Source organism: Harpia harpyja, chromosome 7 (genome assembly GCF_026419915.1).
Source record: "Harpia harpyja isolate bHarHar1 chromosome 7, bHarHar1 primary haplotype, whole genome shotgun sequence".
NCBI classification, from domain to species: Eukaryota; Metazoa; Chordata; class Aves; order Accipitriformes; family Accipitridae; genus Harpia; species Harpia harpyja.
The window spans coordinates 49,080,530-49,105,524 of NC_068946.1; the positions used below are offsets into that span (position 1 = coordinate 49,080,530).

At 37.4% G+C, this 24,995-nt stretch overlaps 1 protein-coding gene across 8 annotated transcripts in view; it reads right to left on the minus strand.

Moving 5' to 3' along the window:
- NCKAP5 (NCK associated protein 5) overlaps positions 1-24,995 on the minus strand; it is a 375,601-nt gene that overhangs the window by 63,991 nt on the left and 286,615 nt on the right. For 6 of the 8 annotated variants that reach the window (XM_052791617.1, XM_052791612.1, XM_052791611.1 and 3 more), the window contains 2 exons: positions 3,595-3,699; positions 276-467 (listed from right to left, as the gene is read on the minus strand). In XM_052791617.1, the coding sequence (XP_052647577.1) occupies positions 276-467; positions 3,595-3,699 (297 nt within the window). Of the gene's footprint in view, positions 1-275; positions 468-3,594; positions 3,700-13,182; positions 13,224-24,995 lie in introns of those variants that run through there. The other 2 variants (XM_052791616.1, XM_052791615.1) reach the window with 2 other exon arrangements.

Here is a 24,995-nt window from a genome sequence, read left to right on the forward strand (position 1 = left end):
ATTTGGATTGTGAAAGACAGAATAAGTGTCAGAATAAATGAGGAAACTGTGAGCCAATCGGAGTGATAAAGGAATTGTTAAAAAAAAAATTAAAACAGGGGAGAGCGAGAGGGAGGGAGACATCAGGGAGAGAACCCTTACTGAGTTTGGCGACAACTGTTTTAAATATAACAGAGAGAAGAAAGTGGAAAAAATTTCTGAAATAGGCAGCTTTTCAATTAATCTTGTTTCAGATGAATTTAAGCTAGTAAATGAAGACAATTAATTTGATTTACCCTTTTGCTGCATGTCTTTCCATCATTCCAAGTGTAGGAGGAACCACTGGAATATTCACTGCAAGCACTTGAGAGGGAGAGTTCACTGCTACTGCAGCTGCTCCGGGGATACAGGCGGCTAGGACCTGTCATATTTAATTGACTCCGGCATTTCAAGACAGGTATACTGGTTTTCACATTCTGCTGGCATTCCTAAAATATGAGAATAGAAATATCTTATGGGTGGAAAAAGATCATTTAACTTCCCCTTGATTAAGAAGGACAAAGAAAAAGCAAGTAAGCTACTTACACCTTCCTGTTACACCATTAGCATCTGGTGAATTTAATACAGAGAACTAAATTAAAAATTGCTAACGTTTTCATTTGTCGGGAAAAATCCACAATCCTCCATATTTTCTTCCTTATTCTTGAACCAGTATTCTGCTCTTCTTTTGCTAAAGATTATTCTGAGTCTATTTGAATTATGCTTTGTACATAAGCAGCGTGCTCCAGTAAGATACAGAAAACAAAGTTATAAGAATACAAGTACATCTTGACAACTGCATTATAGCCCTACAACGTAACAGATGAGGCTGTACACCCTGGACAAGGTAAATTAATTTAGTATCCCAACCAGAATGTCCACTGAGAATGGAATCTCTCCATTACAGTCTAATTTTGGTTTCCTATCTAGTTCAAAGCTTTGTCTAAGAAACTCTCTGACGTAGGACAATCCATCTTTGTGTCGCTCGCAGACAGCTGAAGCCTCTTGCTTATGCAATTTATTGACACTTTATGGCTGCCTTTAGTACTTGTGTAGTTATCACCCCTCTCCAAATGCAATTTCAGCTGACTGTGACTAAGTGCCAGCTTTGAGGAAGAGAGTAATGAAGAGCAGATAGCACTTTAGGTAAAATATTAAACCTCTGTAGGAGTATCTAGGATGCCTTTAATTTGTTTTCAAACTAATACTCTTGTGCCTAACAGTGTTGGAGCTTCTTTAATGTTAAGTGCCTGCACCATTCTGTTATGCTATTCTCCAGTTTCCTTACAGAATCAGATATCTTTTTAATTACCAGGAACACCAGACAGAGTGACATGACTCTGTTTCATAAAACTTTGCTTTGAATTTCATTAAGGCAAGCTCCAACAATATTTATTGATTTTTGTACGTAGATATACCCCAAATTAATTTTGCTTGGATGAAAATTTTACCTTTATATTCAGGAAGACACAAGAAATCTAAAGTTATTGAATCCACAAAACAATTATCAAAACTGTATATGCAGTAGACACAGCTTCTTCATGCGAATCTCTGGAAAAATGCTCAGTTTGTAGGCACTTCTCATACACTAACATGTTTGTTGGCCTTCTGCTAATTTCTTCCATTTATTCCCCCATGTCCTCCCATTTACTACTACTAGGGTTGAACCTTTTTTCAGTTAAACAGGAGAGAGCAGAATTTTTACTGCTGAGGAGTTCATCAGTACAGCTGTTCATTGCTCAACTGACATAATAACGTTCTGTTTTTGACAAACGTAACTACAGGGCAAATCATTATTTTCTGTCACAGGCAAAACCTATGAATGGGAAAATCATTTAGAGGTAGCAAGAGCACATTTCACCTCTGGGAGTTATTGGTACATGTTCTCCTAGGAAGTCAAATGGATGCAGGAGGAATAGCTTTAAATCCACTGGCTCTGGGAAGAACACATCTTTCAGCATCACAGGCAGGCTGATGCCTGTGTTCTTGGCTCTGAAACAGACCTTCTCGCTTTGTTGAGACAAATTACTCTTTATTTCTGACATTGTGGCTCCCACAGGAGACCCTCTCTCATCAGCCTCCTCAGCTATGACAACGTCGCTCCCTGTAAGGTTGACTGTATAGAGGCCAACGGCAGCATCTGCTTGTTCTGGCTATTTCGTTGCTTTTCAGCTGTGGCATTGGGAAAACGTGTCATGTCAAATTTCTGCCCTTTATGCTAGGCTATGTCCCAGTCATTACATTGTTTAAGGGAAGGATGACTGTAAAATCCTTTCCTATAAGAATCTCCTGTAGGAGAGAAGAGGACATCACAGCATACTGACAAGTACTGCCTTCCTTTCCTGTCATCTTCAGCTAGTCTGAGAGCCCTTCCATCCCCTCACTTTGTTTCCTTTGCACTTAAAGAGAGGGGAAAGGCATTTGGTCCTACACTTTTAGCAATGAAAAATACGCAGATATCTAAGCAAAGCTAAAGAACAGTGTATTACTGTAATCCTTATTGTTTAAGAGATGAGAAAATGTGCAAAAAATATCATGCTGTTACAGATTCTGAAGTCTATCTACCCAATTTCTAGATTGCATTCGGATCACTAAAGAGAGAGTGGAATTTTCTCCTGTGATTTGCCTTTATTCTCTAAATTAGCCAAGAAAGTACTTTGAATAGTATGTTTATGATGCATTAATTAAATATATTTAACTTGCATATGGGTCTATTAACTGACATGGTGAAATTTTAATTTTTTGTAATCATGACTCTTAAGTAAGTCATTACCTTTAATGAAATTAGAGTAAAAAGGCCTAAATGTAGTATTACAATTTAAATACATAATTTTCGCTAGAAATCACAGAAAATTGAAAGAATCAGAGTATTAAAGACAGAAAATTCTATATTCGAAAAAACTAACCTGAAGACTTAATTACATATAATGCAAAGGATTGTTAGCATTTTTGTGAACCTTTGAAACAATGCCTTTTCATTAAAGTACGTATTACAAAGGAGATTACATTTTGTTGACACTACTATACTTCAAGATCAAAGGCACAGGTTCAATATTCTGTTCTTGTCCTCTTTGCTTCCCTCTATCTTTATGTGACTTTTGTTTTTTAAGCTACTTTTCTTTTTGACAATGAAACATGAAAGCCACAGTGGCTAACGTTTTGCCAAATAAGCACAAAGCTAACCCCATCTGAAAAAAAAAAATGCAGAGCCCATGAATTTTTAAAAGTTCATACATAATATATCATAAAAGTAGGACAAATAATACAGTGTATGGGCTTTAATAAAAAGCTCCTTGACCATTTCTCAGAGATTCTGAGATGTAATCAATACCCAAAAAGGTATATTGGGGACATTGCTAAGATTTACGGTTTTTCGCACAGAGTGACACTATCTGCTTACTATATCAACTGAGGACACAATATTGAATTTCAGAGAACAGAAGGAAGAAGAAGTATTGTTATCTGCCTCAACAGTGTTTCAATTCAGAGATGAGCTTTATGGCTCATGCCTGACATGAGACTTCAGATGCAAAAGGGAGGGTTCCTGAGGGGTACAAGGACAGCACAAACACTCACATGAGTCTGAGCATCAGCAGTTCGAGATTGCATCTGGCTTCTGTTTCGTTCTACTTCTGAGAGCAAATCCCCAGATGAGAGGTCTAAGATGCGTGAATGGAGTTTCTGGGGGGGCAGAAGAGAGTGAGCAAAGCATAAGCATTTGTCAACTATGCAGCAGATCAGCATTTTTAAAATTCCAAACTCTGCTGTTAAATTTCAAGGGAAATGAAGACCCCGAGGTAAAAAAGGATTTGTTCTAATTTGAAATGTTGCTCTTTGTTCTTACTTTGTCCAAGACTTCCTGTCTGCAGAACAGATCATTCTTTATCCAAAACAAACTCTACTTTTTCTTCTAGTCACTGTTTTGCAACTTATCATTACTTCACACGCAACAATGACAAATGAACACGAGTCCCACCATTATCCATAGAGTTTGACAGGTTTCAGGAAAAAAGCATAAAAATGAACTACAAAATTAACATTTATAAATCAATCAACATGTTAATGTTGTTTTATTTACGAGCTGTTACACCTTGAGTGAATGATTGCAGAAGTGACCCTATTTTTTAAACAGCATTGATCTGCTGAAGGCCTCTTTTGCACACATTTTAACTCAAAGTCATTAATGTCATCTGTTAGGAACAATTAATGTGAATAGAAAATAATTGCATCAGGGAACTAGGGACTCAGAGGATTTTGTGCATTAATATTCACATGCTGTTCGATTATATACACAGTTCTTTTTTCAGTTTTGCTTGGAAGGATGGCTAAGCTTGTGCCTTTTTCTCCATGTTCACCTGTACACTAATTACAAAGGCTTTCAGTGTGCATTAAGCCTGGTTTGTTTTAATTGCAGTTTCAATAAAATCCATGATTTATGTGAATGCCTTGGCCGATGACTTCAAAAGAAGAAATATCTGCAGTCTTGTCAGTCATTGGACCAACATATCATGCAACAGGCAGTATGGATCTGACTCACAGTCCATTGAAATCAATGAAAAAGGACTTAAAAAAAAACCCAAACAAAAGGACTTTGGATCAGGGTCTGTTCATTTTCCTATTAATTCTCCAGGCTTGCAATCTGAGAGACCACAGCTACTCCCTCCTCAGCACCGGGGCACTCAGCTTGGAGGAACAAATGGTGCAGCCCCTGCCAGGGCGCTTTGCCAGGGGCACCCTGTGAAGGATGCAGCAAACCATGGAGACTTGTTGAGGCTGCATGAGTGGCCCATCACCCTGTCCATCCAAAAAGCCTGGTCAAAGAGGGAAAAGGAATCTGTAGCCACAAAAGCCCCTCCACACTGTGCGGTAGGAGTAACGGCAAGACAGTTCTTTGCAGGCCCCTGAAACATCGGTCACGCAATATCTTATGCCCAGCTTCTCCCCAGCCCCCTTGCTTGGTACCCACTGCAGAAATTCATCTGCTAGAGAGCAAAGCAGGCAGCCATTCCTACAGCCTCTGTTATCTGCATGCTGTGCTTCAGGCATCTATTCCAGACAATCTAGCAATTTTTAAAAAAAAACTACTCATTATAAATTTGGGAGTAATTTCTCAAGAGCTACATATTCACCCAGGTTTCTTCAGGAGGTACTATCTGTTGCAGACAGATTATGGAAAATATCTTCAATGATCAATATTTTGTATAAACATATTTTGTCCAATATATTGCTGAATAGAATAAAATGCTACAAGCACTCAGTATCCAAGATACTTTTCATTATAAATATTAACTACATACAGGCTATGTGTTTTTTAACATCTGTGATGCCTATCACCTAGTTATTCAGTGTGCACCTTTTAAAGATACTAGAGTTACTGTCAGGTGTTTGTTCAAGATTTATGCTCCAGGTAAAATGCCTTCCCAAACTCACAGATTTACTGTCTTCATACAAGTGTTGTTCTTGACAATAATTCCAACTGCATTGTTGAACCACCAGAGAATTCCACTGTTTTCAGAACCAGGAGTCACTGACGTTATGAACAAGTGGTGTACTGGCTTTTTGCAGAGGAATTAATTACTTTCTCCAGTGAAACCAGTCATCTGATTTTTGCTTCCAGAGATATTTTAGCAGAAGTTACTATAGCCAGATCTGTACATTACAGATGATGATGGGGGACATCTGTGATGGATGAACATTTATACTTGAACATTTATTTTCCCAGAAAAAAGTATCCTAGAAATAGTGCTATAGGAGTTTTATAGTTGTAAAACTGTCTTCCCATTTTTCCAGCAAAGCTTTTTAAACACTGCATTACTACATTGGTAACACATATGCACCTCAATAAGGGAAACTAAATATACCCCTATAATGCCATCCAATGGAATTTCGTGTGCTGCTGTTATTGTCCATATCAGACATAAGAGCAGAGATCAGCCCAATTGGAACAGGCAAAAACCAGAAACAGTTTTTTGGCCAGTGGTAAGATGTAGCCCAGCAGAGCACACTGTAAACGGCTCGGAGTTACAGGGGTCCCTCCACACTGGCTCAGTGACCAGAAGGACTGGGCAGCACATGGGTCGTGCCGTGTTTGAATCATCTTTGCCAACATTAAACTCTGTGGCTCTATAAAACTATAATAACCAAGGTGAATCAACAGACTAAAATGATTAACAAAGAAGGAAAGTGTGTTCTCAAGATGTATAATATGATTATATTTCCGTATCAAACAAGAGATCACCACATTGGGAATATTCACACACACACATATGCAAATAAACTAACAGACACAGGGCCAGCATAACGAAGTTTGAGATCATTAATTAAATGTAGTCACACAGCACTGAAGCAAGTAATCCAATTACAAAAGAAAAATGATAAGAAAATTGTTTTTTTTCATTTATTTTTTCTTTTTCCTTCTCCATTTTCTAATTAAAAAATGGGAAAAACTACTATTTTTTAAAAAAGCTCATTAACGATCCATTTAAAATCAAGTAACAGATTGTGCTAACTATGTATCTTGATTCTGACTTCTTCTCAGATACGCAAAATATACTGTGTCCTTCATGGTTATATTCTGATGACAGTCACATAACTAGATCAAGGAGTTACTGCGGTCTTGAAAATTGTACAATATTAAAATCACTGTTGATACTATCATGATTCAATGCAACAAAAGGTAGACCACAGCACAGAATGACTTCCACAGAAAAGACCACATCAGTTTAAATGAATACTTAAATATGAAACTGAGGAGCTACAACTATAAATCCACGTCACCTGCCCCATTTATTGGTGCCCTATATAATGATAAGGGGAAACTGGGCAACATTTGTACATGGTGGGGAACGTCGGCCCCCCTGAACACAGGAAACCATCAGGAGCATTGGACTGCAGAACAGAAAACCGTTAGGGAAGGGAATACAGCATGGGCTGGGCCAACCTGCTTGGAAATTACCCTGTACTGAGTACTGCTGGGGCAGCTGTGAACTAAAAAGTTCGTAGCATCTTAGCTAGACTGGACCCATGTCCCTATAGAAAGCGGGTGCTGAGAGGTACAGAGGCCGGGGCAGAGCAGAAAGTGCCTCTCTGTGGCTGCCTGTGACCAGTAGCAGAAAAGCTCCTCCTTCACCTGTGAGATGGGTGTAGAAAAGGCCGTGCCCTTTGTGGCTCAGTGTCAAGATTAACTCCCATAACCCCCATGAAAAACAAAACCAAAGTAATTGATAATTTAGGTGGAAACCCATTATATCAAGTGCAATAGGAAATACAATTATCTGGCAGGCAGATAACCAATCCATCAAATAGTAGGCCAGTTACCCCTCCCCCCCAGCAGCATCCTTATTAAGGCTTTCTAGGAAGATAAAAGAAGGCTACTACCTGCTGGCATGAGGCAGTATTAGAGAGACTCCCCTAACTATTGTGCCTCTTGACTGTATCTGTGCAGAATATCTATCAGTTCCCATCTCCTTTTTGAAACGTCTAATCGCCTGCAGCATTGCCAGAACAATTTTCAATGAATTATGCCAAACTGTACATGGCTCTCCAATATTGGATGAGTTAATTGCTATTAAATCAATTGGCTTTGCTTTTCTCACAGGAGCCAAAGTCCATCATTCACAAGAAAGAAATTCTCTCTCTAGGTTCTAAGGAGACATTTTCATCCTGGTGCTCCGTGCCAGAGCTGTAAATGTTTGGTACGTGTGGCCTTCTCCCATCTTTGCTGTTATCTGAGGCCTCACAAACCTGAACAGGCATACTCAGGACTGCTCTCCTATATAACCCGACCATTGTAATTGGACTGGCAGGGAATACCTTTTCTGCAGCCTTCACACCACTCATTTTTAATAATTCTCTGCACAAAGAAGATTCCACTCAAGTCCACAGTCAGCAACATCACTGCTCTGATTCTACCCCTGTTGTACTAAATGAGTTAAGTCTCAATAACTCCCCCAAAATGTGCAAAAAATGCGCAAGACAAGAAAAGTGCAGATATGGTGATCTCTTTATAGGTGTGACAGAGGGTCATGAAAGACAAGAGCTCTTTCTAGCTGACTTTTTTTCACAATCATCTGACCTGTCTCACTTTCCTGTTCCCTTGTTCATCTTTACCTGTCATATCCATCAGAAGCAGAGTGCAGTTATGAATTAATCACATCTAGGATGAGCTTTAGTTTCAAAGGTCTTACAGAAATAGTAATCTATACTACATTTCCATTACACCACAGAAGACAGCAGACCAAAGAAAGAAAAAAATATGGTTAGGTCTGCAATTTACATACTATTAGTTTATGCAGCAATATAATCTTTCATTAAACTAAATCTTGATTTTTTTAGTCCTCAGATATATTGCAGAAGGGATGTTAAGCTGGAGATGAGAGAACATCCTTCACCTATTCCATCAGAAGTCACCTAGATAAAGAACACACACTATTCAAAGTATGAACTGTGAACTTCTCATACACTAAATACTCTGAAATAAAGAAGAAAGTATAGTTAAGGAAAAAATAATCAAACCTCTGAAAGTAGAAATAGATTTTGCCTCTAGACAAATCAGAATTTGTAATACATATGCTTTTGACATATGGTAATTCCGCTCGCTAAAGAAAGCAGAACAAGTGGTTGTCAACAGAAAACAGCCAAATATGAAGCAAAAGTGAAAGCTGCAAAAAGATGCTTCCATTTTATTTAATTCTAATAATCACTAACATAGGAAATGTACTTGCAGTTGTATACTGTGCACATACAGAATTGCCTGATGTTTTATTGTATATAATTAATGTTGTGAAAATAAAATTATAATCATTTTTTCAGCTCTTGGAAGTTATATATTTAATAGAAAATTCAGAATTATGTCCCACTTTTCTACTATTCACTTCCTATAAACAAAACTTCATGGCCATCACTGTTTAACTTCGTAGTAAATGAAAATTATTCTTTCCATTTTCACAGTTTATAATGGCAATAGCAATTGTCATACTGAGCACTTTCCACCAGTTAACCAGTTTGGTTAGGAACATGTCTTCATCTTTCCAGCTGCTTATTGCATGTGAAGAAAGGCAGCTTCCCAGTAAAGTTCTTGTGCGTGGTATATGCCATTCCGGATTCCTTTTTATCACTATATCCCTTAAGGTAATTTCAAGAACATTTCATTGTGGAAATAGCTGTGCTTTTTCCCCTCTAATTCTCTAATAATTTGCTTTGCAATCATCATTTATCCTAACAGTGTGAAGTTACTGCTGACTTTGGCTATTTCTTATAAATATTCTAGACTAACATGAAGTCCAGCATTCTGGTGGTTCACCTGCAGAATACAGTGTGTCTTTAAGAAGCATTCCTGTCCTTTTTACCACTTTTCAGCATTGCCTTTACATGAAATAAGGTCTCCTATGCACAATCTTATTTTTGTATTTCTGCCCAGATATAAAGAGTTAATAATGTGATTTTTTTTTTTTTTTTGGTGCCAGTTCTGGGAATAAAACATGGCCTTATCTTATAAACTACATAGGAACATCCATATAGGTGTATGTCTCTCTAGATTTTCACAAATGTGTTAAAAGAGACCAAGCTCTAAATGATGAGAAAATAAGAAAAGAACTTTTAGTCTGGGGTGGGGGAAGTTTAGCATTTTCAAAGGAAGAAACACTAGGTTCAGATACTAACTTTTCTTGTGCTCAGCATTAGGGTAGTGTTCTGAGTCCATGTTCATATTCACTGGTAGTAACACGACAGCTCAACAATTCTTCTGGATTTGTATGTTTTGTTTATAAAGTTTGTTACATGCTTACAGGTTTGACTATATGAGATTATTTTGCAACTAATATTTAGACTCATATTTTCACTTGTGCCTATAGCACCGATGACCAATCGATCTGTACCTGTGCACTTCTTTAGGCACAAAAATTTTGCATCAAGCAGCCAGGGAAAAGAAAATGGCAAAGTATCAGTGAAGCATAGGAGCAAATAGAGGCTCACCACAGCTCTCTTCTGGCCCTATTCTTTTGCTGCAGAACATCCCTTAGAGAAAGCGAATAAAGCTCTGCAATATGGGTAACAGGAGTTAGTCACAGAAGACATCTAGGAGAACATGCAATATGCAGTCAACTTGTCAAGTAAGTGCCTTCTCCTACTCTTGGGCCATGTTTAACCATGGGATTTAACCCCACAGGATTGGGGCTAAAATTGGAGTGAGAAACTAACAGCCTTTGACCATTTAAAATACTCCTCCCTTGCCCAACATAATTATGTGCTCATCACTTTCTAGACCTCTAGAAGCTATTAATACACATCTGTGCAGGCAAGAACATATAACTTCTGATTGTAAAGCGAATGCATCACACTAAGCTATTTTTTCTAGTTCTCTGTTGCTACAGGCACCATTTCCAACAGACCAAGCTGTTAATATAGATACTTGGTAGTTGGCAAAAGAGTGTAACATGAAACATTATACAGCTCAGTCTGGAACAGGCAAAGCAACTCAGAAGTCTTATACCCCATTGTATTTAGTACGAACATGTATGTTGTCTTTCATATTTAATACTATGTTCTTTCTTCAGGTCTGTCTGACGGGTTAACTAAAATTAGTTTGCCCTATATGTTGCTGCTAGGGGTCTCAACAGCTGCATCGCAGGAGCCTTACCACTACAGATGGTTGTATTTATTTTTGGTGGGAGGAGGGTGTTAATACACAAGAAGGGAACTCCAGGATAACTCTTACAGTGGTATGAGGAAGGAGCTGGAGACTGTTATTTATTGGTCTTACCTACAGCTGTGTAAAACACAGGAAACAATCACAAACATGCAGTATTGCTCAGTGGTAATAGGAGGAAGAGTGATACATAAAATGAATATTAAAGGATTAACTGTAAAACACATTTCAGTAAGCTAAATCAGCTCTTAGTAGAAAAAAAGGAAGTTTCCAGCTATTCCAGAAATTTCAAGTCAAGTGGATTTGAATTTTCCATTAATCTCATAAAAATACTTCCACAAAAGTTCTGATTTTATATTTTCCATTTGTTTTTGTTGTTTTTCCCTCCTATTAGGCTGACTTTGCTAAAAACCCTAGAAGTCTGGTGATACAGAAGATGCTAGACTTTAAATTCAAACCCAGTATTAATAATGGTTTGTCAGTTTCGCTGGCAAATTCTCCAGGCGAGTTTACTGCGACTTAACTGACAACATCCAAGACAAAGTACAAGGGTATGATATTACAAACATTTGTATGGAAGATTAGGGTGCTAAAACTACATCAGAAAATCCTGTTAACAAGGCAAATGCAGCACAAAAAAGAAAACAAAGGTTCCATTTGCATCTGCTTCATATTTTCTAGGCTTGCTGCTCTCTGTTATTATCGAGCCATCCAGAGATGGCAAAAACCAGTGAACTCGATTCCAAAATAACTCAGAAGGTTGGGAACTTATATCCTAGGGTATAAATTGTGAAGCATTAAGCAGACATTTGATGCATAAACATAAATAACATAATCTTTCTGTATTCTTCAGAGAGTTGACAACATTAATGTAAGCCTAAAATTACTCCTGTTCCAAATCCCTTAGTTTTATTAATTTTTATAAACTGCTTTAAATAAAAGTTACATTGAAAGACACAAAGTAATCCTCTCTGATCCTAGTTTTCATTTTATAACTCTATCAGTGTTTTCAAGCTCTAGGACCCCAAAGTGTTAGTTCTCATTTTAATAGCACTACAGTAGGAGTCTGTAAATATTGCAGTAATAATAAAATGAGCTAATTTAATTTCTTAGGAAAATGTATGTATAAAGTTCCCTGTGGTTTGTAATTACTGTAAAGTCAACAGTTTACATCAATGATCCAGTAATCAGCTAGTCAGAATGTAAATAATTAATGAAATAAATGTTTTCAATGAGCTTGCTCATGGAAGACTCCTTGGAGTATGGTAAAACAGCAGTTTTGTGAGAAAAGTATTGTAGAAGAGTCGAGCCTCTTATTCAGTACATATTTGTATTTTGTTTCTTATTTTGTAAATACCTTTCTATTCATCTAATACTAATTAATATGTTAATTCCACTTTGCTAAATGAGTGCCAACATCACATGGGTGCTATGAATTATGTGAACATCAAAGAGCGAAAGGCAGAATCCTGCACATCCTGACACCTTCTCTTGTTACATTGCTCACAAACAAAACCATTTTTTCTTAACATTTCAGCATGGTCAGAATCAGTCTAGGGAACAACTTTATACTGAACTTCTGTGACAAGGAAGAACTATACCATTAATCATTTATGGCATGCCCTACACATGCTATCTATGCTTTAGCGGTAAAAAGCAGGGCTGCTTTTTATTATTTCACTGTATTTAAGAAATGCTTTAACACGAAAACACAGATGAAAAGTACTCATGTTTCAGTCTCACATACAACAGGCATTGCATTATCAATCATTATCTGATTAAATCCTACTCACTAATTTCAACACACTGCTAAATTGCTGATACTATGACAGTCAGTGATATTCATGGTAGCACAACATAATTTTGGTCTCTGTCTTTGTGATTCCTACAGTTTAAAATTCATTTTCACATTCCCTTTCTGACTATGCCCCAAAATCATCTAAAGGAATTAGGCAGACCTCAGTACGATCTTGTTATTGACATTTATGTTGATCGATGTTGACTCTTACAGAATTGGAATCTACAGATCAATTCCCTTATTAGATTCGTTCTCAGCGCTGCCATGATCATTTTATCACAGAAGCTGCTGCCATCAAATGCTGCTTTATCACTTTATAATGGGATAAGCTGAAGCTTTCCTCTAGCATATAGTTGGAAATGAAAACTGTCTGAGCTCTAAATATTTCTTTCACAGATTTTCAAAAATATCCTTATTAACTGCATATGTCTATTTTAAAAGCTACTTTAAACTCAATTTACCTAAGAAGTAATAATTTTTGCCCACAAGAAAATTCCAGTTCTCAGGGTGGTAAAAATAAAAGGCTAACACTGGAGATTTCCCTGGATCTATTAATCAATTTCTTCCTGCTGAGTCTACAAGTCAGATGATAGAAAATATGAGGCTAAGAATGAAGATAGGACAGAAAAAAACAAAATGGTCTTAGGAATGGTAAGTAGCATTATGTAAACACACAAACACACATGTAAACACTTAAAAAGCACACAGAACAAATACATACACAAGGTTTGTTGCAAGTGTTTTAGGTGGTTTTGAAAATATGCAGGCCCATGGTATTTTTCTAAGAGTGGTGTTACAGGTCCTGTTGAGAGAGGAGTTCATCACATTAATTTAAATCTCCGATAAAATAAATTAGCTTTTTTATTGCCAGGTTGAACTACGGGGCTATGATTGTTATGTATTGCTACAATCTAAGTCTTAATGGCATTTTAGCCCTGTGGTGGTCAAACAGAAACCATTTCAAACCTTCTAAAGGCTATTAAAACATGTGCAGATGTCTGGAAAATTAATACTATTATCTAACTCTAACCTTTTGCCTGTAGGAGGAAAAGGAGAGAGAAGGCTCAGGGAAGATGTTTTAGATCAATACATGGCAACCGAGGAGGGTAAGCACTGTTTCACATGGAAGTTCATTGGCTGTGAACAGGTGATTCAAGTGAGCAGATTCATCCTTATTTGGATTTCATTGAAATCATTCATTTACTCAGAAAAATAATTTAAGAGAGATGAGCATCATTTTTACAATCCTTCCTCACTGCTGTTTCCCAAGGTCCAGCAAGCTAGACACTGGAAAGGTTCATTCATTTAAATGACAAGAGCACGAATTTGTCAAGGTTATTGTTGAACAAGCCATATTTTCCTTGCCTCAGTATTATGCATTTAAAAGGTTTCTCCATTCCTCCACCCTCTTTTTCTTTTCTTTTTTTTTTTTTAGTGTAATATTGTTGAAATGTCAGTTGGACTGAGAGGAGTTTAAAAGTAGGAGGAGGATTTCAAGAAATACTTTTATCATTAGTTTAAGGCTTTTACATACATATTTTCTCTCCACCTCTAATGCATTGGGTTTGGCTCTGACAGAATAATTTCAATAAGGAGAGGCTTTTTAAGAAGGTTTTCTTGAATACCTGGATACAACATACTTTATTCTATCCTTTTTCCTCAAAGCACTTACGTGATGTATGGTTTAGAAAGTGTAAGTGGGCAGATTCCCAGCTGGCAAAAATTACTGGCTCCACTTCTTGTACTGAAACTAAAAGAATTTCTGCCAGGTCAGGATTTGTCCCATAGACTTCCCAAACTCCTGCTGCTTTTCAGAAATAAAGCTTCTGGAGGGTCACAGTGTGCATGCTTTGTGGTGTTCTTGAAAGTCTCAAAACTGACCACGAGATCTCCAAATGGCAGTTCAAGTTCATTGAATCATAGAATCATAGAATGGTTTGGGTTAGAAGGGACCTTAAAGATCATCTAGTTCCAACCCCCCTGCCGTGGGCAGGGACACCTTCCACTAGACCAGGTTGCTCAAAGCCCCATCCAACCTGGCCTTGAACACTGCCAGGGATGGGGCATCCACAGCCTCTCTGGGCAACCTGTTCCAGTGCCTCACCACCCTCACAGTGGAGAACTTCTTCCTTACATCTAATCTAAATCTACCTTCTCTCAGTTTAAAGCCATTACCCCTTGTTCTATCACTACACGCCCTTGTAAAAAGTTCTGTAACATTTATTGCGATATACAAAAATCATAGGGCTTGTGTGCAGGACAGAGTACAACTCTGTAGACCTGATGATCTGAATAAGCATCTCAAATCCTGGCTTCAGACCTCTGTAATTCCACCGACCTACTCCAGAGCGGTGAGAAACCACAGAAGGATCTCGCAATCAGCCTGGCCATGCAAGCCAGGAAATCTTAGTAACGCTGCAACACAGGTGAGGTGGGAGAGCTAGTGCTGGTACCAACAAGGAGGGAGCACCACACTGGACGATATGAGGATACAGACCTGCACTGCCCATGTTCATCTGTACCTTTCTCCTATTGCTGTAGCCAGGAGGAATCCCGGGAAATGGAAAATGAGAAATGTCAGTCATTGCTCCTGGGCCAAACTGTGCTCTTGCAAGGGAAGGTACAGTGCCCGCTAAGCACTATTTAGGACCTGGACCGACCTTGGGAGTGCTAGGCCCTGGCATGCGATGACGTTGAAAAGAGTCCCCTTTCCCACCCTGCAGCCAGTACCAGAGGCAGCCTGTCCCCAGGCTCGGGCCAGCTGTGAGCTTTACCTCTAGCATAGATGGCTGATAGGTGCAAACTTTCGGCAGCTGTCTATGCTCAGCAGAAGTGGTGCCAATGTTTGATTAGGAATCTGTGCCCTTGTGAATTGACCATTTTTTCACAGTAGATAAAAGCAGGGCTTAGGAGGTATTATAATAGGAATTTCAAAAGGGGTCAGCTCCCAGTTTGGCACCAAATAAGTAGCCAGATTTTTAGAAGAGCTCAGCACAATGTCTGAACACCTGGAAGTCTGGTCCCGTGTGCATGAAGGACCTAAAGACCTAAATTAAAGGTTAATTCCATTTGTTATTCCCCCATGAACTGGTGAAGACTGGTAACAGAGCTGAGAGTACCCATATTTCTAATTATTGTTGAGATCTCCTAAGGACCACTTAGTGGAATAAATTTAAGTGAGTCTCTAAAATACAGTGCTAATCTCTGATTCATGTTCACACTTGCAGTATCTATAATCCGTAATAATTGTGCCTAGTACCTGTGCCTGTGCCTGTGCCTCTATCTACTGTACAGGAAAAGTAAACAGCGCTTGTTTAGAGAAAAAAAATGGAGTTAAGAGTAAGTAATAGGAAACTCAAAAAAAAAAAAAAAGATGGAGCATTTCTGCTTTTAAAATATGACTGAATATAAAAATTTAGGATCAAAACACTACAAAATTAAGCAGTTCATCTCTGAAACTGTATACCAGAATGATGAACAAGAGTGGGTGTATATTTGGGATTTTTAAAGCACTGATCTTAATTCAAGATGCCATTACTTTGGCAGTCTGGTTTCCATACTTCTAATGCAGTTAGATGGAGTTTAATTCATAATGTTGAAGATGCCCTTGTAATGCGCACAGGACACAGACAAATCACTGCTCCTCCCTGCACCCAGACATCGGTTAGTGACTAATGAAACACGGCTTGCTCACATCCAGAGGAAGAAATGAGCATGAATGCAATCTAAAAACACTAAAAATACAGAAAGACTCAAGTCTGTCAATATCACACTGTTAAAGATTTAATGACAAAGGTAACTTTTCCTTTTAGCTTGTCCTTATCAAGAGAGATACCCAGCTGGTAATTTAAGAGTTAAGGTACTAATGGACTCTTCAGTTTCACTGAGCACCTACGTGCTGATTTTATCTTGCAATACAGTATTTCACATTCTCAGCGAAGTCAACAGAGATTTAGTCAATAGTGTCATGGCCTTTGGATGAGGATTTGAATCTTACCAGTATCCAAGCCATCATTAAAGAAGATAGGTCATTTGGGAAACAAAGGAGAGCATTAGTAAAATTCAATACTAAAAGATGGGGTTGGTTCATAGGTGTTCTATGATTCATTGTGAATAACATTTTATTCTAATTACCTCCCCTTTCTTCTATGCGCAGTATCCATAAAAGTATACAAAACATACAAGGTATATCACAGGAAAATTAATTTTTTCCTAACAGATGGCAACAGAAAATACCTATTGAGTAATCTTATGTGCTAAAAGCCACTTAGCATAATGTTAGTTTGATTCATTTGATGGAATATGTAATTTAAAATTACTAGCAAATCACACTGACCTGAATATAATCTGAACAGTTTAAATGTTACCAAGTAGAGTACTTATTGGCACACCTATTTTTAAGTAAAAGAGCCGTAATTCCATATTGCTTCATGTCTGCAAAGTGCCACTACACTTAAATAACAGTAACAAAACCACAGTTATAAAGTAAAATATAAATGAAGTCTTATATGTATTGAGTGTAATAACAGATGAAATTAATATTTTATCTATTGTTGTTTCATAGACACACACTTTTGCATAGTTATCCTTCACACACTTTTGCATAGTTATCCTTCATTCAAGTTTCAAAGTCCTAAGAAAACAAAACCAAACTACATGCTTAGTTCCATTAGTGCAATAAGAATAAAAAGACACATCTGTAATAATAATGGTTATATTTCTATACTGCTTTAGAATTTCAATAGATTCCCACTTTACCAGAACAAGAAGCAGACCTCTAAATCTTCGAATCATTTAATTTTATGCATTATTTTGGTATTTCGTTTGGGAGTTACGGAGTGTGAAGGATGCACCATGATGAAAAAACAATTATCTAGCACACCTGCTGTTTGTGCATATTGTATTTAAGCAGGGCTTGCAGTGGCTACTATTTTATTCCACTGTGAAATCCAAAGTGGGGAGGCTTTAGAAGTTGACCTGATGACATGAACTTTCACTTTTATATCTAAGACATGGCTTGTACTTACCCCATCGCATACTGTGATACCATTAGAACAAATCCATGCTAATTTTTGCTATCAGAATGTCAGTGAGAAAGATTTTTCCATTTAGAAAGAAAACCTGAACAAATGACTCTTGACTTAAATACACCAAATATATATATATAAAAACTGTGAACTTCAAAACCAGAAACATATAAGACAAAAAAATGGATCTGTTGGTCACACAAAACATAAAGACATGAGTAACTCATAGAGTTTTCACAAAGTTCACAATCTAGAATAAAGGCTGCCTCTAACCAGCCTCTATACTTACACTTGACCATTTATGCAGAGATTTACATAAGTTGCTAATACATCTTGCTAATACATTCAGAAAACACAGCAGGCTGAAATAGCATCCAACAGGTTAAGCATTGTTATAGGTTAAATATAACTGCAAGGAATAAAAAAGCATATCTTTTTAATGCTTATTACAAGTTTGAAGCATAGGGCAAATTTGGAAAGGAATATAGCAATACTATTTTGTATTGTGGAAACCCTTCCTTTTTTCTTAAATTTATTCCTGTACTGAACATACACAATAATAGGAAAAACCATGAAAAACATTCTTGTACTTAATGAATCTGCCCACATACTTGCTTAGGGTTTCAAATGCCATATTGGATTCCTGCCGTCATGTGTTATCATCACTGATAATAAAAATCTATGTACAAAATAAAGAGAAATCTATGGTTCATCCAGTGTCAGTTGCATATTTTTCTTTGTCTGAAAAATAGGCAGTCAAATCTTACTTTTGTTGTTAAGGCCTGTCACATCAGTATAGCTCCACCGTTTTCTTGACACGTGCTTACTCTGAAAAACCGTCTTTGCTCTTCAGTATGTATTTCTTCAAAACTTAAAAAATATTGCTCTCCTCAGTCAAAATCATTCATAAATACTTCACCAAAGATCACTTGTGGCTTTCCTAAAGATTATTTGCTCATTTGATTTACTGTTTTTAGTACAGCTGTAGCAATTTATTATCATTAGGATAATGGAAAAAGCTCATTTTTAGATTTTCTATCTGAAAATTATGTATTTAAAATTGTATCACAAAATGTCATAGTTTTGTATATATGGACAGCCTTTCAGTGCTTTTCTTTGGAACCTCTCAAGGCTAGTTAAAGTACTTGGACATAGGAAATTCTAGCAGCTGGGGGTAATTTTCTCTTAAAAACATTATCATTCTCATCAGAACTACATGCCTAGTGAGCTTTAGTTAATATTTTCTTTTTGTTTGAGTGCAAATTGGTTAAGAATTTAGGTGCTGAAATAAGGGACAACAGTCTGACAGGAAGGGAGATCACCAGAACACAAATTACAGATGGAGCAGACCTATCAGGACAGTTGATCTAACTCTCTCATAATAAAATACTGTTCACTGAAACTCTAGCTGTGCTTTGTTTGCTTTAGTTTTAAATGTTGTAAGGGATACTGCCCTATCTCTCCTCTCATACATCATGCCATGGTCTATAACAAAAATTTTTATGATGTTCCTTTATCAGCCTGAATTAGATTTAGATCCAGCAAATCATTTTGGCAAATGTTTAAGAATGAAAGTTTTATAGTTTCCCTAGTCAGAAAAGAGCATGTCGGGTTTCCCCCGTGTTGCAGACTGGTGTTCTTGAGGGACAAGAAAAGCCGCCTCAGCCTTTCACTCAAGGGATCTCACAAAGCTTCCTGGAGGTCTACACACCACGGCCGTGATTTACATACTGAGAAGCATAAGTCCCTGTGACTAGAGATGGCCTGTAGAGAGCCACTGCCGCGGATGACATCCAACGTTTCTCGGTGCTCTCCCAAACTTCTGCTTATCTCGGAGTCTCCTTCCAGAGCTGGCTGGATATCAGATATCCAGCCTAATTCTTTCAGGTATTATGCTGCTGCTGTTCATTCAAAACTAGAAGTCATATGGCTTAGGGAGGTTAGATGGAGTTTCTTCAGAGGGGGATGTTTCCTTTCCTCCTCTCATCACTGACTTTGGTCACCCATTCATCTAACCAGTAGGCTCTCATGAATACTTCATTTCTGTAATGTTTCTTCAGCATATATTTGGAGCTGCAAACAGGGCAAGTAAGAAATATGGTTTATAATGTATTATTACATGTTGATGATTTAAGCTGAGATGAAATACAGAGATTCGGAGCTTCGTATTTCTGTCTTCTCAGATGTTATTTGTGAATAAGGACATGACAGAAGTAGAAAGTAGGTACCAGTTTACTGAGATAATGCAAGACTGGAAATGACGACATCAGCATCTTCACATGAAGAAATGTTCCTCTAATTTGTTCTTGAAAGTCTCAAAAAAATTTGAGTGTTCCTTACTAGATCAGTATCTTGATTCCTGGCACACAGAAGCATTCTTATGATTTCTCACTGCTCCAAGACTGGATGCTCTTTCTTGGGACAGGATCTTCATAACAGTTACTGTGCACCTTTGGTAGCCTTGATCTGGAGAAAGCTCTCCGGCCGGGCTATGGCCTGAAATCTTCTGAGAACTGCAAATGGTGTAAAGACCACCACCTCACTTCTTACTAGGTGCTCTACTGGCAATGTAATTCTTGGATAAAGTTTAATGTACTAGTTTAAACTTATTGTATCTCAAACATGCTTTACATTTATGTGATTACCTTTTTGTCTGCTGATACAGCCCTTGAGATTGTCATAACTTTTAAGCAGTTTTCCACTGCTGCTGAAACAATTAGCAGATCTTAAATTTATTTATCCTTCAAGCCACCAGTCCTGATTCCTGAGTAAGTATCACTACAGATACTGCGACACCTGATTTCTATTTGTATGTTTACCAAGAAGAAAAGGACAGAGTTCTTTCTGGAGATGGAACTTTTCAGAAGATTTGCAGATTAGAGTACCGTGGCAATCTGATGGATACAAAGGAACAAACGTGAAGTAAGAAAATAAGCAGGTCAACTGCAGGAATTTCAAAATTTCAAATACAATTTGCTGATCTTGGTCTCAAGTCTGCCTGCTTTGAAGAGCCTGGAGGCAGAAGGCAGGACTAGTAGCTGGCTTGTGTAAGATGGGAATTATACTGCTGCTCAGCATATAACGATCCAGTTATTTAAATATACTTTGGACTGCTGACAAACTGTTTTCTAACAGTGTGTGATGATCTTTAGCTTTAATTTCAAACCCTCAAATACCTATTTTCTGAAATACTTAAATATTTCTTATATCTGATTGCTGTAAAGCAATGTAACTTCACTTTTAACCTTCTGCATTCAGACATCATCATGTCTAATGATGTCTGAACCGGAGGTCAGACTCTGAGGCCAGATATTCCATCTCCTTTTGTCAGGTGTAAGGGCAATTAATTGCCCTCTTTTTCTTCCCATATATAATAATGTCGTTGGTGCAATATAGCCCTTCCTGCTAAGTTGTACAACTGTTTCCATCTAAGTATGTACTGCTACACTCTATCTCATATGTCAGGGCATAGTTGTCAGGTTATTAAAAGACCTAATATCAATGCAGTTATAACAAAGTAGTTATTATTTAAATTGACCTTGTGAGAATTCAGCAGACTGTGCTGTAGCATTTTAGACAAAATTTTAGACATAAAATTAAACAATGTGGATGGTGCCTGAGTTAAAAATGAAACTAATCTAGCCAGAGAAGCACAAGGAGAAAATAGATGCTTCAAGAGTCCTCCCTGCTTTGTTCTGGGGTTGATAAAGTAGAATTTTTATGATGGAAATAAAATGGCAATGAAAATATAGTTTAGGATCAGGGATATTGTAAATCATCTGATTAGAAATATTATTTTATACTTCCCCAACCATGAAAATTTTATTACTTATTTAATCAAATAAATCAACTCAATAAATGTTGCTACTTGCCACTTTCTAACACCTTTCACTGAAGGTTGCCTGCATGCTTTATAAAAAAACTGTGGCAGCAACTTTCTGGGTGAAAAGTGAAAGCAAGACTTCATCCATGGGAACAATTCAGCTCATAAACATGTTGAATTTATGTAAACAGAGATACATAATATAAACAAATTACGGCAATATCTATCAGAAGGCAACCCTGACTCCTGTTATCCTCAGTAACTTTACACAAGTCATCATTGTAAAAGGACGATATGTAATATCAGAATCAGGTTCAATGTCATTAAGTTATATTTTCAGGTATGAGTGGAAAAAGAGGAGTGACTAGAAGAAAAAGATGTGCAAAAAGATCTGTGTCTCAAGACTGAGCAGTCTATACCCAATAAAGTCAAAACAAGTCTGTGAGACGCCATAGCTAAGAAGTTGGAAAACACTGCAATTTGGTTATTTTAGTAGTTTAAAGTTTCTCCAAAGAAAACTGCATCGTTTAGAAAAATTAAGGCAAAGACAGAAATATAGTGATATTGACATTTACATTTAAAAATATTTCATAGATGCTATACATGTCCATAGGCAAAGCAGAAGTGCTAAGTTTCATCTAAGGCTTCTTATTCCTACTCTTGTATCCTCTCTTTGGATTTGTCTTATCCCTTTACCAACCTTCTGTATATCACCTCCACAGATTTCTCTCTTCACTTCCAATCAGTTTTGCCCTACTCAATCTGGAATCTTAGTCTGTCTATTATTCCCAACTATTTCTCACGCTTGCAGATGAAATGCAAGGCGGCTTACTGAAATGGAGTTTCTGGTTTTCTTTCCCAAACCCCTCTTGCTATGACAGGCAGAATTTAATCTCTTTTTAGCAACCACATTAACTGAGGAAAATGAAGGCTGCTTGGGCAGAAGGTACTCTTCTGTGCTAGGTTTTAACTAAAACTATTGCTCTTCCTCAGATGGTGCTGAGGCAGAAACACTTCCAAGATTTTCGTCATTTTAAGAAAGCTGCTTCAGAGACAAGGTTGCCTGAATGTAAAATTAAAAAAAAAAAAAAAAAAAGGTGATCAGGCACCTCCTTATTTATCTACCCTAATACTGGCTCTGTAAAACACACACTTCAGCTAGAAAGAATGTCCCCAGAAAGACAGGGTAGCTCTTAAAATTGACTACAATATCAAAGAGGTGACAAAAAAAAGCCTGAGTTATCTTTCTCCTCCTTACATTTTGCATCAGAGAATGCATTACTTAATCGTTTCATGACAGGAGTGACATATCCTGTGTGTCACTTCCTACAAGCAGTAAGCATACCAAAATTTCTAGTAGCAAAGAACTTACGTGGCAATATACACAATCACATGCCTCAAGAAAACACACATATTTCTTTTAAAATATTACTAGGTCCTTTGATTTCATAAGTACTTATACTTCTTGTAAATGCAGGAAGGTATAATACTTTTAATAATATTTTTGCAGTGAAGGATTCCTGAAGTAGTCATGAAAACCCTACTACATGAATGTTTTTTTAAATTGGTAGCAATCAGTTTTTCTTTTGAACTGTGTGAGAAGCATGAGGAAAAACAACAGTGCAATCGGTACGGCATACAGACCATTACTCTGCAGTCAAATTCAAAACACTTGTATCAGTCTTTTCATTGAAAAAAATGTGAATAATCTGATTTCTAAGAAGGCACACGAATCATGTATTATTTACTTAAAGTCAAATATATAAAAAACCTAGAGTAATGGTAAAATGTATTCTATTTTTTTTACAATTTTTTAAAAGAAATCTATATTTCTGTTGAAATCTGAGATGTCAAGAATGTTTATGGTTTAAAAATAAGCTTACTATTTATAATACAAGAGTCTTCTAATGTCAGTTACAGAATAATTTGATGGTAATATACAAACAAATCACAGAAGTTGATATGCAGAAAAAGTAACTAATACTATTTATTTTTAGCTTACACCCTCTTCTGCAGCATTTTTCAAAATTTGTAGTTGTACCGAGTGTGAATACTCCTAGGATGAGATCAGCATTAAATAAAATTGAACTGCTTTGTATCAGACAGTACCGGAAAGGTGAAATTAACACCATGTGATCCCTGCCCCAGTTAGCAGTATTTGCCCATTCACTTTCATTAGGGTCATGATTTAACAGGAATGTCCTTAACCACATATTTAGTACTCTTCTGTAGAGTGACAGATTTAAACAAATATTTAGCTACTGCTCTAAATCTGGGATGTATGCATTTCCAAGAAGACATAATCCAAACTGTGCTTCAACTCTATGCAGGCACACAACAGTATTTGCTTAATTCAGTCCTAAGGAAACACCCTTCTTCAGATTTTACATCTCAGACTGCAAGATCACGGACTACACACCATTTATTCAAGTGTGGAGTACAGTTAGAGGATAAATAAACTTCTGGAAACTCACAAATTTACTGTTTTGTTGGGGTTTTTTTGTAAAAAATTACACATGAAGTGTTTTAACAGAAGTTCTTCATTTTCTGATATACACTGTGACTCGTTCTTTGCTTTTTTTTCCCCACAGGGGTTAAAATCTCTTGATAGCAAGAGTAGGGACATAACAGCAAATTTTGCTGCTGTCTGGGAGACCTGGACTTTGTGAATGATCTTAATTCTCTTTCTTCCTCAGCCAATAAAGACAAAGCAAGTGAAAAGGGTGTGGGGGGGAAATCTATACACATTAGTTCCTGCCAAACTGTGCAGGAACAATGATGTAAAATAGCTTGAATCCCTCAGGAAAACCTGCTAGATCATTTGGTTCTTTCTTCCACTCGATGCAGGTTCATTTCTTTTAACTTCTTTCACAGCCGTGACACAATCCAGTTTCAAGGAACTCAAGTCAAAGCATTGATCCTACTTTTCAGATGCTATCTAACACTTCTATAACATTCCCAGAATAACCTGGCTTTATTGTTGCCACACAAGGAATTGGGAAGAAGAGCCATATCTGCAATAGAGAATGTGCAATGTATGACTTCTGTGCAATCTAACCCAATCCTAACATAGACTTGAGTCAGACACATTGGAAACAGAAAAAAGCAAGCAAGCAAGCAAAAAAACCCAACCAAACCAGGAAGAAGGAGCAGGTGATGTGACTGTCAAAAGCAGAAATAGTGAGCAATAAAGGTCCATGCTGTGGTGGATGTGTCAGAAACTTCGAATGGATAAAGATAAATCAGTCCTACACAGGAGTCTATGAAGGATGAACAAACAGGAAGGAAAGCACAGGGCAAGGGAGAAGAAATCAGAAGAGAGAAGGTCCTGATCTAGCAATACCTAAATCAACACAAAGTCAAGAGACAGAACAAGACCCTGAGGATAACGCAAGAGTCCAGATCCCTGTGATGGTGACCTGGCACCACTCTGCCTGTGCTTTAGAGTTTCACAATAAGTCTAGCTATTTGCCCTCACCGTTCGGGATTCCCTTGCCTTTAAGCACCAGTTGGTGTGCAGACCATGTTCCCTCAATAAACAGCCCAAGGTGATGAGAGTTAGTAGCCCTCAGCTGTCAAGCAACCATGAAAGGGCCAAACTTTACTCTGAGATACAGATGCACAGCATCAGAGGATTTAAATAAGATACACATTTAATATCACTTACCTAGCTGACATGACCCA